Below are 26130 nucleotides of genomic sequence, written 5' to 3' on the forward strand. Positions count from 1 at the left end.
TCCATATTCCTTCATCCAACCCTAATCCTAAACCCTAAGTGGCACCAACCCTATTTTCCTCTATTGTCGTGCGCCTCCATCAACCATAGCAACTCTCACATGCCCAAACCAAGCCTAAACACCTAACCTCGCCTAACAATTATTGTCACTTTGGCAACCATTGTCTTTGAACCAAGCAAGAGAGGAACAGGTTCTCGGTCATCACAAGGAGATTCTAAGCAAGGAGGTCATAGTGTTTAGGGACTTGACCGGGGTCCCTAACACATCGGCAAGTCTCTTGATTCGGAACACCCATTTGCAAGTGATGGTGTTTGTTGCTTGGGAAGAAGGGACAAGAGTCCACGTTTGATTGGCAAGGAGGGCTTGAAATTCTTTAGCCATGGCGTCGCGCCATTCTGGGTACTGTTTGGCTATGGTGTAAGTAGCTGGAGTTTCAAGGATGAGACTGAGATCAGTGAGGAAGGCACGGGGTAAGGGCCATTTGGTGGTACCATCATGAAAAGTAGAGGGTCGAAGGGAGTTGGTTTGTGAACGAGTAACCATTGTGTGTGTGTGTGCAGTTGAGGAGGTGAAGACGATGGACTCGATGATGGTGATGAGGGAGTCTATGATGGTTCTCCTAGAGTTGATGCAGATAATGGAGAAGATGGCGATGCAGAGGGAGATCCAAGAATAGACGAAGAAAGTGAGTATGAATCTGTCGGTGGACTGGACTGAAAATTGGGAAGAATTATGTGAGTGGGCTGGGAAGGGGTAGTGGGCTTTGGTAGAGAAGAGTAAGGGAAGTTGTTTTCGTTAAAACAAACATCTTTGGAGATGTACGTAAGGCCAGTAGGAATATGATAGCATAAAAATCCACGGTGATTTGGACTTAAACCCAAGAAGACACTTGAGAGTGAACGAAAATTAAATTTTCGTGGATTATAAGATGTGGTAAGAGGTCAACATTCAGATCCGAAGACTCGTAAAGAATTGTAATCTGGTTGGGTCTTGTGAAGTAAAAAATGGGGTGAGTTATTTTGTAATGTGGGAGATGGTAACAAATTAATTAAATAAACTGAATGAAGAAATGCTTGAGGCCAAAAATGAAGAGGGACAGATGAGTGGGCTAGTAGAGCTAAGCCCATATCAACTATGTGACGGTGCTTACGCTCAATGATGCCATTTTGAGTATGAGTAGGAGGGCAAGTAAGTCTACGAGTGATGCCACACGATTTTAAGTAATTGGAAAAGGGACGATATTCACCCCTCCAATCGGACTGGAATTGTAAGATTTTTGTGTTATATTGACGCTCAACATTATTTTTAAAATTAACGAATACATTGAGAGCTTGAGATTTTGCTTTGAGTGGAATGAGCCATGTGTATCGGGAAAAATCATCAACAAAGGTAATATAAAAATGATAATCATCAGGGGACACATAAGGGGATGGACCCCATAAATCCGAAAATATAAGCTGAAATGGTGCAGTGGATTTATTTATTCGTTGATGAGCAGGTGATCTATGATGTTTGGCCTGAGCACAGGCATTGCAAAAAGGAATTAAAGTGCACTCAAAAGGAAGTTGATGCTGCTGGAGGATGGATTGGACGAGCTTGATGGAAGGATGTCCAAGCCTAGTGTGCCAAAAAGGAACTGAAAGATGACTTGAGAATGCAGAAGGTGATGAAACTGGAGATGGAATTGTGTAGAGGCCGTTACTTGTGGTCCCTTGAAGAAGACGCTTCCCCGACTTGCAATCATGAATAGAGAAAGAGTTAGCATAAAATTGGAAGAAGACATTGTTGTCGATACAAAACTGGCGGACAGAGATCAAATTCTTTTTAAAAGAAGGAACACACAAAATTTTATTTAGAAGAAATTGAGATGAGGAGGAGAGAAAAGAAGCTGAACCAGAGTGTGAGATAGGAACTGAGGAGCCGTCACCAACACGAAGTTGCTCGTCTCCACCATACTCAAGTGCATGTAGATTAAGGTTACTCAATTCACTGGTGATATGGTTTGTGGCAGCGGTATCTGAATACCAATTGGTATCGGGTGAGTAGTTGGTTGAGGTGAAGTTGGCTGTCATGGGTGATGGACTAGTATAGGCTTGATTGAAACAGTTCAAGCAATTGATAGCAATATGGCCTTGGCGATTGCAGACTTGACACAACACATGTCGATCATCAGAGGAAAACGAATTAGAAGACGCGTTACCTGCATAGTTGCCACGGCCCCGATTTGATCGTCCACCATTACGTCCGCGATTAAAGTTACATCCACCACGGTTTCCTCGACCCTGTGAACCAGAGGAAACTTTTGCAATGAAATTAGCAGAGGCTTCCGTTGGAAAAGTGCCAATTTCATAATGATGAAGTAATCGGGCTTCATGAGCCAAGAGATGTCCGAGTAATTCCTCAGGAGAAATTGGAACAAGTCTGGTAGTCACAAAAGCAACTAAGCCATCATAATCTGGACCTAGTCCAGCAAGGAGATACAGAACGAAGTCCACAGGAGGAAGAGGACGACCCGCAGCTGCCATGACATCAGCAAGGCCTTTAGCTTTGTGAAAATAAGTAGAAATGGTATTGGCACCCTTATTGAGAGATGCCAATTGAAGTTGGGTCTGGATGACCCGAGCTTGAGAAACGGAAGCATACGTTGATTCAAGGGAGGTCCAAACAGCTCTTGTGGAAGAACAACCAACAACTTGGGCCATTATGGGTTCAGATAAAGAAGAAATGAGAGTGGACATTACTTGTCGATCTCGTTGAAACCAGAGTGCGTAGGCTGGATTTGGGGTTTTGTTGTCAAGCATGATTTTAGGTGGTGGACAAGAACCATCAACATACTTGTAAAGTCAATTTCCATGAAGATATGGAACCGACTGGGTTTTCCACAGCAGGTAATTTTTAGGAGTGAGTTTCACAATAATGGTGTGAGAAATTTGGTTGTGGGAGGGAGGGAGAAATAGAGGATGAGTCGATTCAGTTATGGATGATGAGTCCCTATTAGGCTCTTGATACCATGCTAGAAATAGTTAAAATGTAATTGTATTTTCATTGATTCAAAAGCAATGTTAATGATTTCTTTTTATAGAAGCTAGACTATAAAGAATTCAGAATATTTTAGCGTATAAAAAATCTGTTATTCAATGGCAATGAGCGTACGCATGCAACGCATGTACTGCAGAGTTTGTTACGATGGAGAACTATGATTCTGCTGCTTTGATTTGATTTGATTTGGCTAATAGGCAGTGCAGGGGTAGCTTTGTCCTTAACAATAAACAACCAGGCCGCGCCCTCACCTACCTGACCACGGTCCTCGCCTCCATTTCCTTTTGACTGTTAGCTCTGCCCTTTTCCCTGTCGTCCCTTTTCCTATCTTAATGAAAATTCCTGATCATCCACTGCTCCATGGGCCATGGACAACCTTACTGAGAACTCGCCCGAGACCGAAATCATCGTCCCCGATTCACCCAACACCACTTCTACATCACAGCTTTCCGTTCATGATGTTCATCTCGCCGAGATCCACTCGAAGGCCCCGGCGACGGAGGAAACACTAATTCTGCTCCAGCGCCAAAGAGTCTCGGTCTCCGATTTCACCACTTTTATCGATGAAATCTCGAGGGAAATTCGCGGTGAAGTCGATGAATTCGAAGTATCTTTGAAGGAAAAGGAGGACGAATTCGCTAAAAAGTCCGAAGAGAAATTGAAAAAAACAGAGAAACTCGAGAGCCAGGTGGAAGTTTCCAGAGAAATAATCCAGAAATTGGAAACCGAAATGGAAGACCGAAAGGATTTTTTTTTGGATTTTCTCAGGAAATCAAAGGCTAGCTTAAAGAGGATAATCGAGAGCGTGGACGAAGAAGAAGAAGAAAAGGTGGAGATAGTGAGCGTTGAACCGGCGAGTGTAGCACGCGTAGGCATAGAAGAAGAAGAAATAATGGAAACAAGGAGGGTAGCTTTGGAGGCGGAGGAGAAGGTGGCGAAGTACAAGGAGAAGTGGAAGAAGGAGAAGAGGGAGTTAGAGAAGAGTGTGGTGAGTTTGACAGAGGAGAACAGAGACATCAACAGTTTGCTTAGGGTAGCGCTGGTGGAGAAGGAGGCTGTGGAGAAGAGTTTGAGTAAGTTGAAGGGGATTAACAATAATGAGCAGAAAAGGGTAGCCCTTTTGCAGATTGCAGAGCGGGGATTGCAGAGAGTTGGGTTTGGCTTCATGATGGGAGCTGGGACCACCACAACCAGTAGTAGTGATCAACAACCTCAGACTAGTTCAGATACTAGCGAGTGTGAAGAGGAAGAGATCAACGATAGTTTGGTATGGTGCTTTACACACACACACACATAACTTGTTTTTCACATGTGCTTTATATATATACAGATATCAAAAGCTCAAGCGATCATGTGCTTGTTGAACATTAGACACGGTCTTCTGCGTTCTTTTGGAAAAGAAAAAATTGTCGGAGATAATATATTTCCGACAATTGGTCTGATATACATCCATCATTGTTCTTAATTACCAGGCTTCAACTGTGGAGAGGATAATGAAGAATTTGCGGCAGGAAATCACTCAGTTAAGGAGATCTTTGGAAGAATCTAGGTACATACTTCATTATCGACCTGTAATACCTGCAGTTTCACTTGGCATTCCCATTAATATGTTTATCCTGTAACTGCATCAATTAATTGCGTCATAGCAGAATAGGAGATAGAAGTAAATCTTATGTAGTTTCAAAGAAATAAGTGAAGAGAGGTCGACTCAGTACTGTTGTTGTCATACCCACGAGTTGTGTATAGAAAGAGAAGGTGGTGAATGGGATCTTGCTTTGTTTGGGAAGGATAAGTTCCTGCCCTTTATAATAAATTCCAAGTACTCCAATTGTAAGATTGACTAGTACTTTTGAAGTATGGGCCTAGATGTGGCTTGAGCCTTTCTTAGATTGTTACAAATGATATAAGAGTCAGTCCGACTAGAAGTGTGGCACTTGAGCCGTGCCATCTATGACGAAAGGTGGTAAATGAGATTCCACATCTCTAGGGAAAGAGAAGTTCTTGCCCTTTATAATGAATCCCAAGGTCTTGAAGTGTAACATTGACTAGTCGTTTTGGAGTATGAACCTACATGTGGCTTGGGCCTTCCTTGGATTGTATTTTTTTGATAAGTAATAAACTTTATTGATTGAATGCAACTAGGCAAAGCCCATGTACACATGAAGTATACAAAAGAGACCTAATTACACTCTAGCAAGCTGAAAAGAAAGCAAAAACTCGTGAACATTCCCTCCCTTTAATACAATAGCAGAAAACCATTGAACCAAAGAAAATACAAAAATGTTCCAGATTTCCCCCATTGTTCTCTCCTTGTTGTTGAAGCATCTCTCATTTCTTTCCAACAACCAAATACACCATATTAACCACAAAGGAACCATTGTCCACGTCGCAGCCAGCTGGGAGCTATGGTGTTGCCTATTCCAACATGCTAGGAGGTCCACCACACTCTTGGGCATAACCCAAGTCAACCCAGCCCTACTGATAATGCCAGCCCATAATTCCCTCTCCACCTCACAATGCAGAAAAATATGATCAATTGATTCACCATATTTCTTACACAAGTAGCACCACTCCAATACAATCATCCCTCATTTTCTTAAATTGTCAGCCGTCAAAATTTTATCTAAAGCAGCAGTCCAAGCAAAAAATGCAACTTTAGGTGGCACTGGAACTCTCCATATACCCATCCATGGGAACACTATGGGCTGGTGGTCTTGCAGCACCTTATGGAAGGATTTGATAGAAAATTTTTTGTTTCTTGAATTTTTCCACAGCATTCTATCTCTCCCAATTTCCCCTAGCTTCCTGGAATAAAGAAAACTGAAAAAACCTGCTCTTTCCTCAACTTCCCAATCGTGCACATTTCTGGAAAAGGTCAGATTCCAGTACACTGTGCCATTGGCTCGACATAACACATCTGAAACAGCAGCCTGTTGATTTCCGGCTAATTTGAAAACTCTTGAAAATGCAGAAGACAGAGCTCTCTCTCCACACCATTCATCAAACCAGAAACTAATTCTTGTGCCCTCACCAACCTCCAAACTGGTATGTGTTGCAAACGCCTTCCACCCCGTTCTAATAAACTTCCAAAAACTCACTCCATAAGTCCCCCTATCCTCCTTAGAACACCAACCTCCCCAATCACAACCATACTTCCCATCCACTACCATTCTCCACAACGAATCCTCTTCCAATTGGAATCTCCACAACCACTTTCCTAATAGGGCTTTATTGAAAGTAATTAAGTTACACACCCCCAAGCCTCCCATCTCCTTTGGACTGCACATTTTTGGCCAACCCACAAGATGAAACTTGTATTTCTCATCCATACCACCCTGCAAAAAAGCTCTAAAAAGTTTTTCAATCCGGTTAGCCACCCCCACCAGTAAAAGAAATAAAGAGAGATAATATGTAGGAAGATTGGAAATCGTACTTTTGATAAGAGTTAATCTTCCACCTTTTGAAAGGTAAAGCCGCTTCCAACCTGACAATCTTTTTTCTACCTTCTCTACTACTCCATCCCAAATAGTTTTTGCTTTAAAAGAGGCTCCTAAAGGAAGTCCGAGCTAACTCATAGGAAGAGCAGTCACTTTACAACCCAACAAATTAGCTAGATGGTTAATATTCTCCACCTCCCCAACCGAGACCAATTTCGACTTTCCCAAATTCACCTTGAGACTCAAAACTGCTTCAAAACACAAAAGTACGGCCCTTAAAGCTTGAATATATCCGTTGTCAGCATCGCAGAAAATTAAAGTGTCATCCGCATACAATAAATGGGAGATGGATAACCCATTACTATTGTTTCCCACTGAAAAATCAGCAGAGAAACCACCCCTTAGAGCATCCTCATTGGTTTGGCCAAATGAGGAGATTAGCTAAAATTTAGACAATTTTTACCAAAAAGACTCTACATTGGATTGGCCATCTCCAAAATAATTTGAATTTCAGCTACAGTGATTAGCTAAATATAGAGAACCACAATTGGTTCACCAAACATTAAAATAATAATTTCTCACTCCAATTAAGTTTAATCTCAATTTTTTTTATTAGCATTAAATGACATTTGAAAATATAATTTTTTTAATATTAATTTAATTAGAATATAATTAGTATTAATATTAAATTGGTAGAATTATAAAATGTGATACAAATAAATTAAATAAAAAAATTATTAATTTAATAATATTTTATTATTATATAGAGAGTAAATGGCTAATCCAATGTGGAGATTGAATTTAAATGGAATAGGCAAATGCAAAAAAGTTTGATATTGGCTAAATTTTGAAGATAAATTTGGCCAATCCAATGAGAATGCCATTACAACAGCTTCCATTGTACGACTCAAAGCCTCCATTACTAAAACAAATAGAAAAGGAGATAATGGGTCCCCTTGTCTCAAACCCCTTGAACTCTGAAAAAATCCACAAGGTTTGCCATTGACTAGCATAAAGAACTGGGCGGTCGAAACACAATGTTTAATCCAGCCACACCACCTATCTCCAAAACCACATCTCCTTAACATATAAAGCAAAAAATCCTGCTTACGTGGTCATAGGCCTTCTCCATGTCCAGTTTGCAAAGGACTCCCGGTATACCATCTCTCAATCGGCTATCCAAGCACTCATTTGCTATCAAAATTGAATCCAAAATTTGTTGACCCCGAACAAAGACATTTTGAGGTTTGGAGATTATTTTATCCATCACCAAACACATGCAATTTGCCAGCACATTTGAAATGATTTTATAAATCCTGCCTACTAAACTTATAGGTCGGAAATCTTTCAATTCCATGGACCCCACAATCTTCAGGATGAGAGCAATAAAAGTGGCATTAAGGGACTTCTTAAACTTATGACAGAGATGAAACTCTTGAAAAACCTGCATCACATCATCCTTCACTACATCCCAACACTCTTAAAAGAAAGCCAAAGAAAATCCATCCGGGCCCGGGGCTGTGTCTTTACACATATCACGTACCACTTGATGCACTTCGGATTCCTCAAATGGTCTCTCCAACCAACTTGCAACACTATCATCCAGCTGGTCAAAAGACGACCCATCCAGTTTAGGACGCCACCCCGCCGTCTCTTTGAGGAGCTCTTCATAATAGCACACTATATGGTCTTGAACATCCTTTGGGGATTGATATACCGTATTACCAAAATGAATGACCTCAATTACATTATTACGCCTGTGTGAATTTGCCATTTTGTGAAAAAACTTAGTACATTTATTGCCCTCCTTCAACAATGTCAACCTAGATTTTTGTCTCCAAGAAATTTCTTCCCACAACAAAATATTCTCTATCTCCGCCACCACCTCAATCTTTCTCAATGAGGACTCTTCATTGATCCCCTAGCTTCTAGAGAATGCAACTCCTCCCAAAGAAGACTCTTTTGCTCATTCGAATGTCCAAAAACCTCAATATTCCATTTTTTTAAATCCAGCTTAAGGGCTTTAAGCTTACTAGCCACAAGAAACTAGGTGTGCCATGGAAGGAATAGAAAGCCCACTAATTCCTCACCCTCTCCTAAAAACCAATCGTTTGTAGCCATATATTCTCAAATTTGAAATAACGTCTACTCCTATGAATGCCCTCACAATCTAACAAAATGGGAAAATGATCTGAGTATTCTGGTGGTAATCTCTTCTGACATAAGTCTGGGTACAGAGTCTCCCAAGAAGTTGAGATTAGAAATCTGTCCAACCTTGACCCCCCTCTACTGTTAGACCACGTAAAAAACCCCCCAACCAAAGGTAGATCAATCAAGTTAAGATAAAAAATCAATTCCGAGAAGTCTTCTATCGCCTTTGTCAACGAAGAAGCCCCCTCCCTCTCACAAGGGAAACAAACAACATTAAAGTCCCCGCACATGACCCAAGGGAGTTCCAATAAAGAATACAAACCCGCTAGTTCCTCATACAAGTAACTTATTTCTCTATCAACATTAGTCCCATACACTCCCGCAAGAGCCCACCCCCACCCATCCTCAATATTCTTGAAAGAACCAACAATAGAAGAGTCCCCAATGCAAACCTCTACTCGTTCCACCACTCTCCTATCCCATATCAACAACACCTCTCCTGAGGCCCACAAAGAAGTTAAATAGTTCCACCCCACAAACGAACAACCCCATAAACTATGAATAATGTTTCTATCGACAAGATGCAATTTGGTCTCTTGAAGACACACAATGTTAACTTTCCAACTACTGAGAAGGGATCGAATGCGAAGTCGCTTGTTAACATCATTGATCCCCCTAACATTCCACGATAAAATTCTAGGCTTCATAAGATAAGCAACTCCCCTGCCCCTTCGCCCTTTCCCTCCCAACACTACCCTCCTTATTATCATAATTGATAGTGCACAACAATCTTTTCAGCTCTCTATCTTTTTTAACTATTGACTTCAAAGCTGCTGATCTGCCTCGATAGCCACTAGAAAGGCCTTAAATTGCTCCTCATAGCCATCACAAGAAATCCCTTCCCACTGCTGTAACTCCACCACCTTTTTCAGCACCCAATCTGAAGACTTAGGAACTGGATTAGGTGGAATAACGCATAAAGGGATGGGATTACCTAGCTCCTTTAGATTATCTCCCCCACACTCGCCAATCACTATCTGAAAACCCTCTGAATATCCTACTAACCCCACACGTCCCCTGTAGCTCCACCACCTTTCTTAACCCCCTTCTGAAAATCGTCTAACAACCCTGCCCCTATTGATTGAGCCAACTGTAACTCACCAAACGACACCTTTGTGGATTTCCCGATGCCACCCTTGCCCATTCCACTGTCAACCATACCACCCATCCATGACAAGCTCCCTTGAAGGAACCTCCCCCACTGAAGGGCTGAACTGCACAGAAGATAGCCTGATCTCCTCATCTGAAGCATCCCCACCGTCAAGCTCCTTTAATAGCTCTCCTTCCTTGGTTTCCTCCCGTCGATGTGACTGTGCCAACCCACCATGATGGGTGACGACGACCAACGAAACTTTCTATGCCGGTGTGGGGTTCAACAGGTCACGTGTTGGCGATGCGAGAGGGTGTCTAAAGCCCCGGGCAGAAATTTTGGTTGGCACCCGATTCGTTTGCCTCCATACCCTTTTTGGGCCTAAACCCTGGCCCAACCCAGTTCCCTTAGATGGCCCAGCTTGAACCGCAACACTGAGTATTCCCCTCCCTGCTCTGAAGCCCAAATCCCGGCCCAGGCCCATCTGTGATACCCCCTGACCCATGACATTGAGGCTTCTCATCCCTTCTTTAGAGCCCAACTCTTGGCCCAGGCCCATCTGCGAAACCCCCTTCCACTTAATGCACTGTTTATTCCAGATTATGTCTTCCAACAATACCCCCACTTTTTCCTCCATATCAGCCAACGCCTGCAACATCCTTTCCTCATTCGAACCCACCATCTCTCTACCATCTCCCTCAAGCCTCTATGCGACGTTCGAAATAGCCAAGCCTGGTATTTCTGCCCTCCCTGCATGCTTCGCAGCTTGAGGCAGCACCCTTTGGACTTGGAGCACGTCCTTGTATGACTGAGAACCATCTGCCATCGTCAAAGGTGGGAACACCTGTGATGCACTACCATCTCTTCCAACCTCCATCGACATGCCTGCCTGCTGCAGCCTACCCAAGCCACCTTTCACTCTGTTTTCCTCACCCGAAACAAATGATGGAGAAAAGATCTCCTTCAAGGTTTCCTCAAGATTCCTCCACCCCTCCCCCTTCCTCCCTTCCAACACCACGACTAGGCCTCTCTTCTTCTCTTGGCCATACTCCGACAAAAAGAAGATCCTGCCATAGTGATTGCAGCCCCTCTGCACCACAAGCACCTGGTTTCCTTTTCTACGAGTTCTCAGGAACTGAGATGAACCCACTAAAGCTACACATTCCCTCACCATTTGAACCCAACCACCCTAGAGCTTCATGATCAATAGAAATATATTTCACCACATGGCGACTGCTCTTCGTGATTCTCCACCATCTCTCGTTTTCTCTCTTAAACGCAAATGACTTCTGATCAATGAGTACCTCTCTTCAAAAACCCCATCGCAACCAACCAACACCACAAACCAAGAGAAACAACACGCTAATCTCCGCAAGGAATTAACGCCATTAACGTAAACCCTCCACTGGGGACCTTCAGTGTGTAAGACTAAGAGTTCAGGTGAACTCAATCCACTGCAATGCACTTGGTGTATCGATGCACAAGTTGATGCTTAGACAACTCTACTTAAAGTTTGCGTATGCAAGTATTATAATTGATCAGCTAAACACTTGGAACATGAGATGAAACATCATTAAACAAACAAGTTTATTTTATAAATAAAGTTTTGGTCGAGCCAATAAAAATCCACCCTAGGACCTTTCCTTGCATTGTTATTATTGTAGTGTGGAAAACCTCTGTCCCTCTCTCTCCTCCAGGCACCTATAATAAATCTTAGATACCTGTACAGCTTTGCATGGTTTACTGCATCTATTTTGGTTAGAATTTAATGACCAGTTCAAAGACATTATAAAATGGCTTGAAGAACCAAAAATATGTTTGGATTATATATATTGTGCAGAAGTTAGCCTAAGGTTCCTTATCAAAAAAAAGTTAGCCTAAGATTCTGTTAAATTTGTGTATGTTGGAGGGAAATTAACTTGGGGCAGATTTGGAAAATCTGTCTACATGTGCTTGGTGGGTTTAAGATTTGGCACAATAAGCAAATTAAGGGCTTACAACTTAGAATTGTTAAAGGCAGTGATTACTGTTTATGGTTCAGCTGAAAAAATTTCAAAGACAGCAAGAATTCTGGGCAGCAATAAAATTACATATGTTACGGTTTGTTTCTTTGGTTAATTGGTGCAAAGGCTAAACAGAAAAGATGATAATAATCACTCTAGACATTGAAACCTTCCATAAATAAAAAAGGGACATACTTTACCTCTCAAACTACCACTTCTTTTGCAATATAACCATCAACCAACCAAAATTACCAATTCGCCCCAATTTGAAACATAAGTTGCAATTTACCCTTTGAAACACCCATTCCCATAAGTCAGGAATGTCACATACATTCATAACATAATGCCTGGTAAAGAGATTCGAGATCATAAAAATACCTCATTTATTGAATCATAATAGAAAAGCTGAAACATAACAAAATGACAAACTAGTTCTATGTGATAGTCACTTATTCAAATGTCTTAATCATAAATTAAGCCCATGTGAAAATAACACTTATTCAAGGTCTAAGTCTCTGAAAATATTCTACTCCTGGCACTCCATCTCTGTATCCACACAATTATCATTTGGACATTAAAACATAAAATCGAGAAACAAATGAGTCGAAGACTCAGTAATAGCACATCATACTGTAAACTTAACTTAACATCAGGCTTAACTAAGAAAACATTCATGCGTAGACATACATACACATAGCATATTGACCATTCATCTGTAACATAGGTGGAATTAACATAATCATAGCAATACATGTAACATGATGCATGAATGATTGACTCCACGCATGGCTTATTCATCTTGTCTTTCACTTAGTGGCCATCATAACCTACGTGCATTGGTCCAATTGTCGTTGGTTGCATATAACATATCATAACATATGGTGAACCACACTTGGGTCTGTGGCACCTCATAACGGTGAAACACACTTGGGTCAATGTTATCACATAACATATGGTGAACCACGTTTCGGTCCGTGACACCGCATACATATCATAATATGTAGTGAAACATGCTTTGGTCTGTGTTATCACATAGCATACATGTGGTGGACCACGCTTAAGTTTGTGGCTTGCACATCCACCCATAACATAAGGAGTGAAACACGTTTGGGTCAGTGTTATCACATAACATATGGTGAACCACGCTTGGGTCCATGGCAGTGCATACATATCATAATATGCAGTGAAACACGCTTTGGTCTGTGTTATCACATAACATCATAGCATACATGTAGTGGACCACGCTTAAGTTTGTGGCTTGCACATCCACCCATAACATAAGGACAATCTTAAGGCTTGCTCATCATTCATATGTCTCCTTAACTTTCATAATGCATGTGAATCTATTGACCTCATGAATTTACATGGTGTGACATATTCATATACATGGCATAACATTAAACATGGCCTATTGACATGAGCCTTACGTAACATAGCATAGCATAGACATGGCATAACATGATCTAAGCATTACATAAAGTAACGCGAACATTACATGGTATACGTGTGATTTTCATGACATATCATCCATTCTAACAACAATCCATATCAACATAGAACATAGTCTCATTCACAAGCATATCATTGTAATTCATCTAGGTTCATGAAAAGGGGCTAACCTTGAATTGGCTCGTAGCGTAGCATAGGTAAATATCACATTTTTCATGCAAAAACAGAATATTTACAGCACACATAAAGTTATAATCATGCTACTTGCCTGTTAGCACTGCTTCTTGAATCTCACTTCGCAATTCGATTCCTAAAAGAAGTGCTAAACGTTACTAAATTTCTAGAAACCGTGTCATAATATCTTAATTAATTATTCACACGCTAGGGAAATTAATCTAATAAAATATTTAGTTATATACTAAATTTAATAGATAGTAGTATTATATAATTATTTAAATACTAATATCACATCTTAACTTTAAAATTAGAACTTAGCAGCGTAATTAGGCTTAATATAAATCTATTAGATATGCTGAGTAAATCTCAATTTAAAAAATAGGTTTAATCACGTTACACGTTTTAAATATAAAATTTAACCCTTTATAAAATTACTGCTGTAAAATGATTTGTAAAAACATAATGTAGACCCTTGAGAAATTGCTATGTAAATTTGAATACTTAAAACATGGCCCACAATTAAGGCAAGTCCAATATAAAACTCAATCCCAACTTAAAAATACATTTCCGATTAAACATCAAGCCCAGCCCACATAAGGAAATCAGCCCACGTAATGAACAAGGTTAAAACATAAAATCTGTCATAGATGATAGAAGAGCAAAAAACTTAATGAGAATAACTTCACACAGGTGTATCAGTTATTCTCCAAATAACAGCAACCAACAGTAGCATGGCACGTAGGATATACATCTTTCCAATGGTGGGAGGCATTGTAGAGGAAAAAATAAAAACCCAAGGGTCTGTCGAAACCGCAACTCACCCCCCTCTCTCTCGCCTTCCTTCTCCTTCCCACATTCAGAACCCTAGCCCTCTCTCTCTCTCTCTCTGGGTTCGCCATTCATAAGAAAGATGGGTTCCTTATTTACAGTTTGTCTTCAATTTACAGTTCATCGAATCAGGATGAGGAAGGCAAAGATTTCAGGTTTTATTTTGACTTTAAGCATTTAAAAGATGCAGCATCTGTGTTGGACCATGGTCAATTTTGGTCAGATTGGAATTAATAAATGGCAGAAGAAAGATGGGTTGTTTTCCCTCCTCTTCTTACTTCTAAAAAAGAAAACAAAAATCTGTATTTGGACCCAGCTTCAAAAACTCATCTCAGATTTATCCATTGGACAACTTCTTTATGGATTTGCGAGGACAGGACAGATACAAGAAAACAAAAATCTGCATTTGGACCTAGCACAGGACAGATACAAGATCAGTTCCTCTACAGATCAGATTGGAGTAATCGCCTACAAAAGAGTTGTATTTTTATACCATGTGATTTGCAGAAGTTGCAGGGTATGGTGCGATGGTCTGGGTTGTGCCGGTCTGGGTTCGCCGGAAGGGTTGCTCCTCCACCGGCGTACGGCGTGCGGCTTGGTCTCCGATAAGTCTCTATGGCCAGGTTCATCCCTTTCTGTAGTTCACCCATTTCTATGGTGCGGCCAGGTTCATGCTAAGACCATGTGCTCAGCTGATGTGTCATTTTACTATTAGTCTCCGATAAGTCTCCCTTATAGGATATACCGGTCCAAAGAGGAACTGAAACTTAATTGCTCAAAACTTGCATGTATTTTTCAGTAAAGCTAAAAAAAACAAAACTTGCATGTACTTTTCAGTAAAGCTAAAGAAAACAAAAAGGCATGAACAACTGAAAGGAAACAATCATTCTCTGGAGAAAAGAAGGGCCATGCGACGAATCTGGGGTGACAGGAAGTGACCTGCGACACAAGTTTCTAAGAGAGAGAAGGAAATCGTAAACACTAAGTGAGAGAAAAATGAATTTTGTGGTCTTTAGACTGAGAACCATGATGAAAAGAGAAAGAGGAAGATTCCGGCTTGGGCTCACCAGGACAGTGGGAGTTCGACGGGAGGCGACTGGCCAGCAGTTTCTGGGTTGCCGAGTGGTATTCTGACTTCCCGACGGTGTCCTCTGGATGATTCCGGTGAGGTGAGAGTCTTGGTTTGTGTAAGGAAGACTACGGTGGTTTTTTTGTATAGGAGGGAATTTGCTTTCACTATGCGATAGGGGTTCTAGCTGCAGAATATTGTGGGTTTGGTGAAGGGAAATTGGGGGGAACATAGAGTATATATGTGAGGGTTTTATGCTTGTAAAAAAAAAAAAAAACCACGGTTACAATTTTGAAAGGTTTTCGGACAAGGAAACAAATCATCCCGAGAGATAGGGGCGTGAAGAGGGTGGTGGACGAATCCTCAAATAAAAATAAACTCTTAAAAATTGGATTTTAAACTAATAATAATACTAGTAATAATAATAATAATACTTATAATCAAAACCGTATGTTACACCCTTTTGTTATGATCTAACCGTTAAGATGGACAAAAAATTCTGGGGCATCAAATGATCTTAATGGTTGGATGTTAAAGGAGGGGGAAATTGGAAAAAGAGTGGTAATTTGGGGTGATGAGGCAACTTTGGTTGTGTGGTTGTCATGTTGCAAAAGAATTAATAGTTTTAGGGGGTAAAGTGTAATTTAAGCTAAAAAACTCATTTTTTCTGTTTATCACTTTATCTCTCTGAAATTATTTGAGATCAAATGCACATTTATGTATACTTTAGATCTTAACACCCGCTGGTAGGACTAGAACTCCTAGTTTTATTAGTAAATAAACTCCTAATTAGATTAGATGAAAGCCCACACATAAGAACCTATAAGTTAAATAAAACTCCTTCATGGAAAATAAACCTGTGGCCCACAAGCAGCTGAATGATGCAAATATACTTAATTCTAGAAAAATCAAATAGTAATAAACTTACTAGCACGGACACTTATTTTCTCACCAAGCGGGCTTATTGCTTGGTTTTGCATCTTAGGCTTCCAAAGAGAATCCTTTGTATCCAACCATACTGGAGATGCGATATTACTAATAATCCATTAAAATGGTAAGACAAAGTGTGATCTGGTAAATTGGTAAGGAATTGCACGATGTACTATTGAAGATCAGCAATTATTTATCATCTAAGGACCTCACTATAATTATCTGTTTCTTCAACCACATTCTGCCCCCCCCCCCCCAACTCTTTCTTTATTTAGTATAGTTGGTTATGTACTTATTTCTCTTCTATGCCAGGTCAGACACCGAGCGCCTACAGAGTCTTACAGAAAAACAAGCTCAACAAATTGCTGAAAATACTCTGTACATCAAAGAGTTAGAAGATAGAGAGAGGGTGTTAGCTCAAAATGTGATTATCTATTTTGTCAAGAAATTGGAAGTTTTCTGGGTGAATTCCTAGAGCATACTCTTGCCAATTTTGATGTCAGTTCTTTGTTGCTATAGATTGAAGAACTATTGGTTGAAATAAAAGAAATCAACGCCGAGGTTGCTAGGTGGAGGGAAGCGTGTGAGTTGGAAGTGGAAGCTGGGAAAAATGAAATTATAGAACGTAACAAAGTGGTAAAGGTTTATTTGTTTTTTGATATCAGTGCTTCTCGATATACTGTTGTTTTGTGTGTTAGCTAGCTATGTAGTTGCATGCTTTCTTTATTTTATTTTTTTTGCCAGGCAATTGGAATAAAGGGGATTTGCCCTGTGGACATCCCACACTGTTCCATACTTGGGATGGGTTGAGGTGCCACCTAGCAAAAGGACCATAGCGCTTTCTTGCTTATTAGAGTTTTGCTTCATGTGTCTCATTAGCCAGAGGTGTCATGGTGTGATTATGGTAACTAATGCAATGATTATTTTGCACATGAAGCTTGTAGTCTTTCATGCATTTAACTTGGAAATGCAAGCAGCTCCCTTTATATTACAGATGGCCAAAGTACATTAGTCTATGAACTCAAATGCTCCCAAATTCCCAATTCCTATGAGAGCTCTGACTAATGCACAAAGGTACAATGTTAGCCACATCACCAACCTTAAGTTGAAATAACATCCTTGGCTAGGGAATGCTTCAATTTTGACTTTGCAATCCAAATATAAGTTCTAAGGGGACTATAAAATGGCATGCTGCATGCTCAAGCTTCAAGACAACCATTGTTCCAATATTTTTTATTTTGTAGAATAGACCCTGCCTCCCAAAAACAATTGGGGAGAAGGTACTTGACATGCCTATGCATTTGCATGGCTCAGATTTTATTGGGTGCTCTATAACAAATAGATGTGATGTGGGGAATATGTAAATTGTATACAAAACAGGGGATAAAGATTTTAATTTGTTGTATGATATCAATTGGAGTGGTATGTATAAATGCAGGCGTGGATATTCCCATTTCTTTTAACTTTTGGCCTCATCATTTATGTAGAAGAAAGTAAAAGCATCAAAATAATATTAAAGCAGTCGAATGGAATAATGAAGTTTTAATAAATACAGAATATTTGGCAGATGAGCTGAATGCTTTGGATTGGATTTTTGTTGTTTGTATTCACTGATTATGAATTGTATAAAGCTTCAATTAGGAGGGTGTTGCTTATCCACGTCTGATCTAACAAAAGTTGAATGGTTGATACTTATTTCATACCGTGGTTGAAAATGCTATGCTGAAATCCTATGGTTTTGCTCCATAGGGTGTTTATATGGTAGGAAAAAGTTTTCTCTCCATACACTCTCGCACTGAGGATGAGTCTTGGTGTTTAACAACGAGATCATCATGGTGTACTCAAGACAGATTCTTATAGAATCTAAGGTTTTCGTATTGTCTGAGGAAGGTAGACGATGGATTTGCTTAACAGAGAGAAGTTGGAAGGTTACAAAAGCACTGATCTTGGAGATGCTCACGGTGAACTAGTTTATTGGAGCCCTTGAGGATTACTCGACTGGAGATAAAAAGGAATTCTTTGCAACCTCATGGGATGGTAATAGAAGCTACATTGCGCAAAGATGTTCCAATGCTCAAGGTCGATATATGGCACTGGTGGAATATGGCGGTGGTGGCAGAAGGAATTTTGTCTTCATACCTGAAGCAATGGAGGGGAAAGGGTGGAAAAATTGGCGGAAGCAATGAAGGAAGCTTACAGTAGCTTGGATAAGGAGAGAGAGGCTGGTTTCTTAAGGTCTCAATATCCAACACAGAAAATGCTGATGAACACTATGACTAAGTCCTACGCAGAGGTGGTCCGGTCATCGGGGCTTACTGCTGGCAGTGATGAAACAGAAACAAGTGCTCAAGGAGAAGCAGCAGCTGCAGTACCAGGGATGAAGAGCAATTATGGAATTTTGAAGGCAAAGAAGGCAGCCGTTGTGGATGTAGGACAGAGACATTCATAACCTGAGCAAGTCTGCAGAAATAACATTGAAATGGTAAAAGGCCCCCTAACCAAGAAAGGACGCACAAAAGGGTCTGAAGATCTTCCTCTTGTTAAACAAGATCTGCTATAATTGAGGAGTCTGGTCAATGTAATGATACAGTGGGTGGATAAGGCCATGGATAGGGGCCTGGGCCTAGGCTTGAGCCCGCCACACTTAAGCTTCGGCCAAAGTGGGCCGAGACAAAGAAGATTTACTTGGGCCTAGAAAGGTAAGGCACCAGCCCAGCCCAAACGCTGGTTGGTTAAGCAACCCAGCCCTCCTGTAATGGGCCCAGTGCTCATTATTGGCAGACACGCTGACAACCTCCAATCACCAGCCGGCGACCACAAAAATCATTGCCGGAAGCAGGTGACATGGTGGGAGGAACTTTTGACAATGGGCTACCAGAGTTGCCGCTGGAGTTGACGTTGCCGACGGCGTTAGAAGACAAGACAACTCATTTCCGGCGTGTAAGTGGCTCTCGGTTAGAGGAAGAGTGGCAGAACGAGGTGGTGACCTTCTCTGTCATAGAGGGAAGTCCCACTTCTGCCTTGGTTGCACTAAAACCTCAAAGGGTCACTGAGATGCTGATGGAGGACAACATTGAGACATTGGGAGTTCAGGATACCCAAACCAAGGCTGGCACTTTGGTAATATTCACACAATAACAAGGAGGTGGTGGTAGCAGATGGGATGAATATTGAACACAATAACAAGGATTGAGATGAGCCTACCCGTTTGAGTTCAATCATTCCGCTGAAACACCAGACTTTAGCTTCAGATTGGGTTTTACTTGAAGCTGAGGAGAGTCAAATGTATGTAGGACTCCCATGCATTGGCTTTGAAGATAAGTTTTTGGCTCTACTTGCTGCAATTGAAGCTGGACAGTCTAATTCGGACATGAAATGCCACTCAAACAAGAAGAGGGCAAGGGAATTGAAGTGACTTGTTCGGTGAATTACGAAGGGAGTGCAAGTTGTGGAGGGACAAAGGGTAGGCCAAAACCAGAGGTTTTATGAAGCTCAAAATAGTCTCATGGAATGTAAGGGGGTTGAACGAGATAGAGAAGCGTACCAAAGTCAAAAATCAGCTTCATGGCTGGAAAGCGAATGTGGTATGTTTACAAAAGACAAAAATGGAACTCATCTCCCTTACCATAATATAGAGTTTGTGGAATTGTTGTCATGTAGGGTGGTCATTTTTTCCGTTGAAGGGGGCTTCTGGAGGTATTTTGGTAATGTGGGATAAAATGGTGGTGGAACAGACGGATGAGTGTGTGGGGAGATATATGGTGGCTACTTCTTTCAAGAATGTCGAAGATGGTTATCAATGGTCTTTTGCCGGTGTTTATGGTGCTAATTCTAATACCAAGAGAAGAGGCTTGTGGGATGAATTGGTTGGACTTTGTAGCCTATGGAGCTTTCCTTGGTGTATGTGGGAGGTTTTAATGTCAGGTTTTAATGTCACACGCTTCCCAAGTGAACGAGTAGGAGGTCCCCTAGCTCTAGTTTAGCAATGGCAGATTTTTTTCCAACTTTATCTATGAGCAAGGCCTTCTAGACATCCCTCTAGTTGGTAATTTCACATGGCCCAGCAATAGAGAATATCCAGCTCGGTCAAGACTTGATAAGATTCCTCATTTTGCCTGGGTGGGAAGCACACTTTTCGGAGCTAATCCAGAAACGACTCCCAAGGTTGTGTTCGGATCACTTTCCCATTTTCATCGATTGTGGAGGCATTTAGGGAGGTAAAAGATATTTTAAGTTGAAAAATATGTGGCTGAAATCAGAAGGATTTGTTGAGAGAGTTGACAATGGTGGTCATTTTATCTTATACAAGTCAACCCTAGTTATGTGCTGTCCCTCAAGCTAAAAGCTCTCAAGAGGGACTTGAAAAGGTGGAATGAAATGATTTTTGGAAATGTGGAACATCGAAAAAAGTCGAAGAGAAAAAAGTCCCTCTTCGACAAATTACAAGTTTTGGAGGATGTGGAGGAGAGGGAGTCTCACAGAAGAAAAGAATACTCGCAAACAGCATGTGACATCGGATATTGAAAGTATGACTTTAATGAAAGAGACTTTATGGCGACAAAAATCAAGGACTTTATGGCTAAAAGAAAGGGATAAATGTGTTACAGAGATACTTTTATGCTTTCTATATCTAGATAGTATATCAGATAAATAGATAACGTGTACAGTAAATATACTCTTCGTGTACAGTAAATAGACTTCACGTGTAAATAGCAGCTAACGTGTATAGTAAAACCAGCAGCAATTAAGCGCTGGTTTCAATGCTCGGTTGTAACCCTTTTCTATATAAATGAAGGAAAACAGTAGAAAGAGGTATTTAGACCAATCTTGACATGGTATCAGAGCCCCTAATTTGATATTCATCTTTGTGATCTTAATCCTTGAATGTTGGCTTGTTGCGACGGGAGGAATTTTTTTTCTCGCTGTTTCCGCAAGTTTCTCTTGCTTTTCTTTTTTTTGGTATTCTCGGTTTGGAGTCGGAGCTGTCTGTGGTGTTTTCACTTGTGGGCTTGAGTATTTGGTGGCTGTCGGAGTTATTTTGGGTGTTACGAACACTGTTTTGCCTTGCGGGCTCCTTCTTTTGGTGCCTTCTTGTGGTGGTTGGGCAGCTGTGGGGCAGTAGGCCATTTCTGTGGCAGACGGCAGTTTCTGTGGTGGTCGACTCCTTCTGTGGATGGCTGTGTGGTGGTCGGCTACGTCTGTGGTGGTTTGTTGGTGCTTCTTGGCACTTTCTGGGTAGTTTCTGGTGGTCAGCTACGTCTTGTGGCGGTCCGAAAGTTTCTGGGTGTGGCTGTGTTGCAGTCGGGTCTCTCTCTGCTGGTTTCCGTAATTTTCTGGGCAGGTGTCGAAGTATTTCTACTTCGTCCGTAAGGTATTTCTCTCCAACAACTGATTTTGGGCCCTTGTTTCGTGAAGTGCCTATTATTCTTGTGACTTTGGGCCTTTTATTTTTAGTCTGGGCATTTTATTTTGGGCCCCTCCTTGTTACCGTGACTTTGAGTTTGGCTTATTGTGATCCTAATCTTACCACTTATTTGATTGACTACTTAAGCATATTTCTCTAAGTGCTTTTCATCATGTCTATTGAAAATACTATTGTTCGCTTTACTGGAAAGAATTTTCCTATGTGGGAATTTCAGTTTAAGATGTTTTTAAAAGGAAAAGAATTATTAAATCATATTAATAATTCTATTGAAGTTCCCATTAATGAAAAAGAATTTGCTCAATGGGAGGTCAAGGATGCCAAGGTAATCTCTTGGTTATTGGGGACGATTGAGTCCCACCTTGTGACCAATCTTTGTTGTTTTACTACGGCTCAAGCTATGTGGGATTATCTTCACCGTATTACCACCAAGATCATAGTGCTTGGAAGTTCCAATTAGAATTGGAAATTAGTACTTATAATCAAGGCAATTTACCTATCGCACAATTTTATTCTGGTTTTATTAACCTCTGGTGCGAGTATTCTGCCATTGTTCATGCTAAGGTTCCCACTACGGCACTCACGGCTCTTCAAGCAGTTCATGCTGAGAGTCAACACGATCAATTTTTAATGAAGCTTCGACCCGAATTTGAGCCCGTTCGAGCTGGTTTGTTGAACCGTAATCCGGTTCCTTCTTTGGATATTTGTTTGGGAGATTTGTTGCGGGAAGAACAACGATTATCCACTTAGATGGGTATGACTTCTGAGAAGGTCTTTTTTGGGACTATGAATGTAGCTTATACAGCACAAGGCAGAGGGAAGAACAAGTTGCAATGTTTCAGTTGCAAGGAATTTGGTCATATCGCTCGCAACTGTCCTAAGAAAGTTTGCAACTACTACAAGAAAGAGGGTCATCTCATCAAAGATTGTCGAGTACGGCCTCAGAATCGCCAATCTCAAGCTTTTCAGGCTGCTGTACAGTCTTCTTCTTCATCTTCTACGCCACCTACTGTAAGCTCTGATTCATCTGTTCTCACACCAGCAATGGTCTAACAGATGATTGTGTCTGCTTTTACGGCCTTAGGCCTGCAAGGTACGGGTACTAACTCAACTTCTTGGATTGTTGATTCGGGCGCTTCTAATCATATGACTGGTAATACGACGGGTCTCCATGGTGTTCGTAAGTATAGAGGCATGCAAAATATTTAGATCGCTGATGGCAGTACTCTTCCTATTACTGTTGTTGGTAATTTGGGCTCTTCATTTCGCGATTTTTTTGTCTCTCTGGATTGTCTACCAATTTGATTTCTGTTGGACAATTGGTAGATAATAATTGTGATGTTCACTTTTCTCGTGGTGGTTGTCTTGTGCAGGATTAGGTGTCGGGGACGGTGATCGCGAAGGGGCCTAAAATAGGACGTTTATTTCCCTTACAGTTTTCTATTCCTAATGTTGTTTCTCTTGCTTGTACGACTACTGCCAATACTAATGAAGTTTGGCATAAGAAATTAGGTCATCCTAATTCTGTTGCCTTGACTCATCTTATGAAATATGGCTTTTTGGGCAATAAAGATTCATTTTCTTCTTCTCTTGTATCTTTTGATTGTGCTACTTGTCGTTTTGGTAAAAGTAAACTTTTACATTTTCCTGCACATGGTAGTCGTGCGTCTAACTGTTTTGAGATTGTGCATACTGACGTTTGGGGTGTGAGTCCTATTATTTCTCATGGTCAGTATCGTTATTTTGTGACATTTATAGATGATTATAGTCGATTCACCTGGATATATTTTCTCCGTTCTAAAGCTGACGTGTTTTCTGTCTTTCAAAAATTTGTTGCGCCTGTTGAGACACAGTTCAGTACTTGTATCAAAACTTTACGCTCCGACTCAGGGGGGGAGTACATGTCTCATTCTTTTCAAAATTTTCTTCAGCAAAAGCGGATCATTTCCCAAACAAATATCAAAGAAGGAACCGGTTACGTTCAACAAAACCATCGAACGGGCTCCAATTCGGGTCGAAGCTTCATTTAAAAATTGATCGTGTTGACTCTCTTTGCTGGAGCCTGCTTGAAGAGCCGTGAGTGCCGTAGTAGGAGTACTATAGCATGGACGTGGCAGAATACTCGCACCAGGAGTTAATAAACCAGGGCAAATTGTGCGATAGTAAATTGCCTTGATTGAATTTCCAATTCTGGAAATTGAACTTCCAAAATATGATCTTGTTGGTAATACGGGTGAAGATAATCCCTGCCAGCAGGCCGTAGTAAAACAACGAAGATTGGTCACAAGGTGGGACTCAATCGTCCCCAAGCAAGAGATACCTTGGCATCCTTGGCCTCCCATTGAGCTCTTTTTTCATTAATGGGAATAATGGGAGTATTAATATGATTTAAATAATTCTTTCCTTTCAAAAAAACATCTTAAACTGAAATTCCACATGAGAAAATTCTTTCCAGTAAAGCGAACAATAGTATTTTCAATAGACATGATGAAAAGCACTTAGAGAAATATGCTTAAGTAGTCAATCAAATAAGTGGTAAGATTAGGATCACAATAAGCCAAACTCAAAGTCACGGTAACAAGGAGGGGCCCAAAATAAAATGCCCAGACTAAAAATAAAAGGCCCAAAGTCACAAGAATAATAGGCACTTCACGAAACAAGGGCCCAAAATCAGTTGTTGGAGAGAAATACCTTACGGACGAAGTAGAAATACTTCGACACCTGCCCAGAAAATTACGGAAACCAGCAGAGAGAGACCCGACTGCAACACAGCCACACCCAGAAACTTTCGGACCGCCACAAGACGTAGCTGACCACCAGAAACTACCCAGAAAGTGCCAAGAAGCACCAACAAACCACCACAGACGTAGCCGACCACCACACAGCCATCCACAGAAGGAGTCGACCACCACAGAAACTGCCGTCTGCCACAGAAATGGCCTACTGCCCCACAGCTGCCCAACCACCACAAGAAGGCACCAAAAGAAGGAGCCCGCAAGGCAAAACAGTGTTCGTAACACCCAAAATAACTCCGACAGCCACCAAATACTCAAGCCCACAAGTGAAAACACCACAGACAGCTCCGACTCCAAACCGAGAATACCAAAAAAAAGAAAAGCAAGAGAAACTTGCGGAAACAGCGAGAAAAAAAATTCCTCCCGTCGCAACAAGCCAACATTCAAGGATTAAGATCACAAAGATGAATATCAAATTAGGGGCTCTGATACCATGTCAAGATTGGTCTAAATACCTCTTTCTACTGTTTTCCTTCATTTATATAGAAAAGGGTTACAACCGAGCATTGAAACCAGCGCTTAATTGCTGCTGGTTTTACTATACACGTTAGCTGCTATTTACACGTTAAGTCTATTTACTGTACACGAAGAGTATATTTACTGTACACGTTATCTATTTATCTGATATACTATCTAGATATAGAAAGCATAAAAGTATCTCTGTAACACATTTATCCCTTTCTTTTAGCCATAAAGTCCTTGATTTTTGTCGCCATAAAGTCTCTTTCATTAAAGTCATACTTTCAATATCCGATGTCACATGCTGTTTGCGAGTATTCTTTTCTTCTGTGAGACTCCCTCTCCTCCACATCCTCCAAAACTTGTAATTTGTCGAAGAGGGACTTTTTTCTCTTCGACTTTTTTCGATGTTCCACATTTCCAAAAATCATTTCATTCCACCTTTTCAAGTCCCTCTTGAGAGCTTTTAGCTTGAGGGACAGCACATAACTAGGGTTGACTTGTATAAGATAAAATGACCACCATTGTCAACTCTCTCAACAAATCCTTCTGATTTCAGCCACATATTTTTCAACTTAAAATATCTTTTACCTCCCTAAATGCCTCCACAATCGATGAAAATGGGAAAGTGATCCGAACACAACCTTGGGAGTCGTTTCTGGATTAGCTCCGAAAAGTGTGCTTCCCACCCAGGCAAAATGAGGAATCTTATCAAGTCTTGACCGAGCTGGATATTCTCTATTGCTGGGCCATGTGAAATTACCAACTAGAGGGATGTCTAGAAGGCCTTGCTCATAGATAAAGTTGGAAAAAAATCTGCCATTGCTAAACTAGAGCTAGGGGACCTCCTACTCGTTCACTTGGGAAGCGTGTGACATTAAAACCTGACATTAAAACCTCCCACATACACCAAGGAAAGCTCCATAGGCTACAAAGTCCAACCAATTCATCCCACAAGCCTCTTCTCTTGGTATTAGAATTAGCACCATAAACACCGGCAAAAGACCATTGATAACCATCTTCGACATTCTTGAAAGAAGTAGCCACCATATATCTCCCCACACACTCATCCGTCTGTTCCACCACCATTTTATCCCACATTACCAAAATACCTCCAGAAGCCCCCTTCAACGGAAAAAATGACCACCCTACATGACAACAATTCCACAAACTCTATATTATGGTAAGGGAGATGAGTTCCATTTTTGTCTTTTGTAAACA

General features: G+C 40.9%; 2 protein-coding genes across 5 annotated transcripts; both read left to right on the plus strand.

Moving 5' to 3' along the window:
- The first annotated feature begins 3302 nt into the window (after positions 1–3302).
- On the plus strand, positions 3303–23236 carry LOC109021217 (uncharacterized protein At3g49055). 4 transcript variants are annotated; one of them, XM_035684561.1, is made up of 5 exons: positions 3304–4306; positions 4512–4588; positions 16546–16657; positions 16753–16869; positions 17171–21868. In XM_035684561.1, exons 1-5 carry the CDS (start codon positions 3407–3409, stop codon positions 17243–17245), a joined length of 1281 nt encoding a protein of 426 aa, XP_035540454.1. In that variant the 5' UTR covers positions 3304–3406; the 3' UTR covers positions 17246–21868. The 4 variants fall into 4 exon arrangements, 3 of the variants coding, with proteins under 3 accessions (XP_035540454.1, XP_035540455.1, XP_035540456.1); XM_035684562.1 differs by lacking the exon at positions 17171–21868 and adding an exon at positions 16978–17130; XM_035684563.1 differs by lacking the exon at positions 17171–21868 and adding an exon at positions 23029–23236 and having other exon boundaries at positions 3306–4306.
- Positions 14276–15447, plus strand: LOC118344271. The gene is made up of 2 exons (XM_035684564.1): positions 14276–14857; positions 15072–15447. Exons 1-2 carry the CDS (start codon positions 14419–14421, stop codon positions 15170–15172), a joined length of 540 nt encoding a protein of 179 aa, XP_035540457.1. The 5' UTR covers positions 14276–14418; the 3' UTR covers positions 15173–15447.
- Positions 23237–26130: the final 2894 nt, after the last annotated feature.

The sequence above is a fragment of the Juglans regia genome, chromosome 13, assembly GCF_001411555.2.
Source record: "Juglans regia cultivar Chandler chromosome 13, Walnut 2.0, whole genome shotgun sequence".
Taxonomy (NCBI): Eukaryota; Viridiplantae; Streptophyta; class Magnoliopsida; order Fagales; family Juglandaceae; genus Juglans; species Juglans regia.

Excerpts from the sequence above, each read along its gene's own strand:
- LOC109021217 (XM_035684561.1), top strand. The coding sequence starts at position 3,407 with ATGGACAACCTTACTGAGAACTCGCCCGAGACCGAAATCATCGTCCCC. Across the intron at positions 4,307-4,511 it reads AAGAGATCAACGATAGTTTG|GCTTCAACTGTGGAGAGGAT; the intron begins GTATGGTGCTTT and ends CTTAATTACCAG. Across the intron at positions 16,658-16,752 it reads AGAGGGTGTTAGCTCAAAAT|ATTGAAGAACTATTGGTTGA; the intron begins GTGATTATCTAT and ends TTGTTGCTATAG.
- LOC118344271 (XM_035684564.1), top strand. The coding sequence starts at position 14,419 with ATGCAGCATCTGTGTTGGACCATGGTCAATTTTGGTCAGATTGGAATT. Across the intron at positions 14,858-15,071 it reads CGATAAGTCTCTATGGCCAG|TAAAGCTAAAGAAAACAAAA; the intron begins GTTCATCCCTTT and ends TGTACTTTTCAG.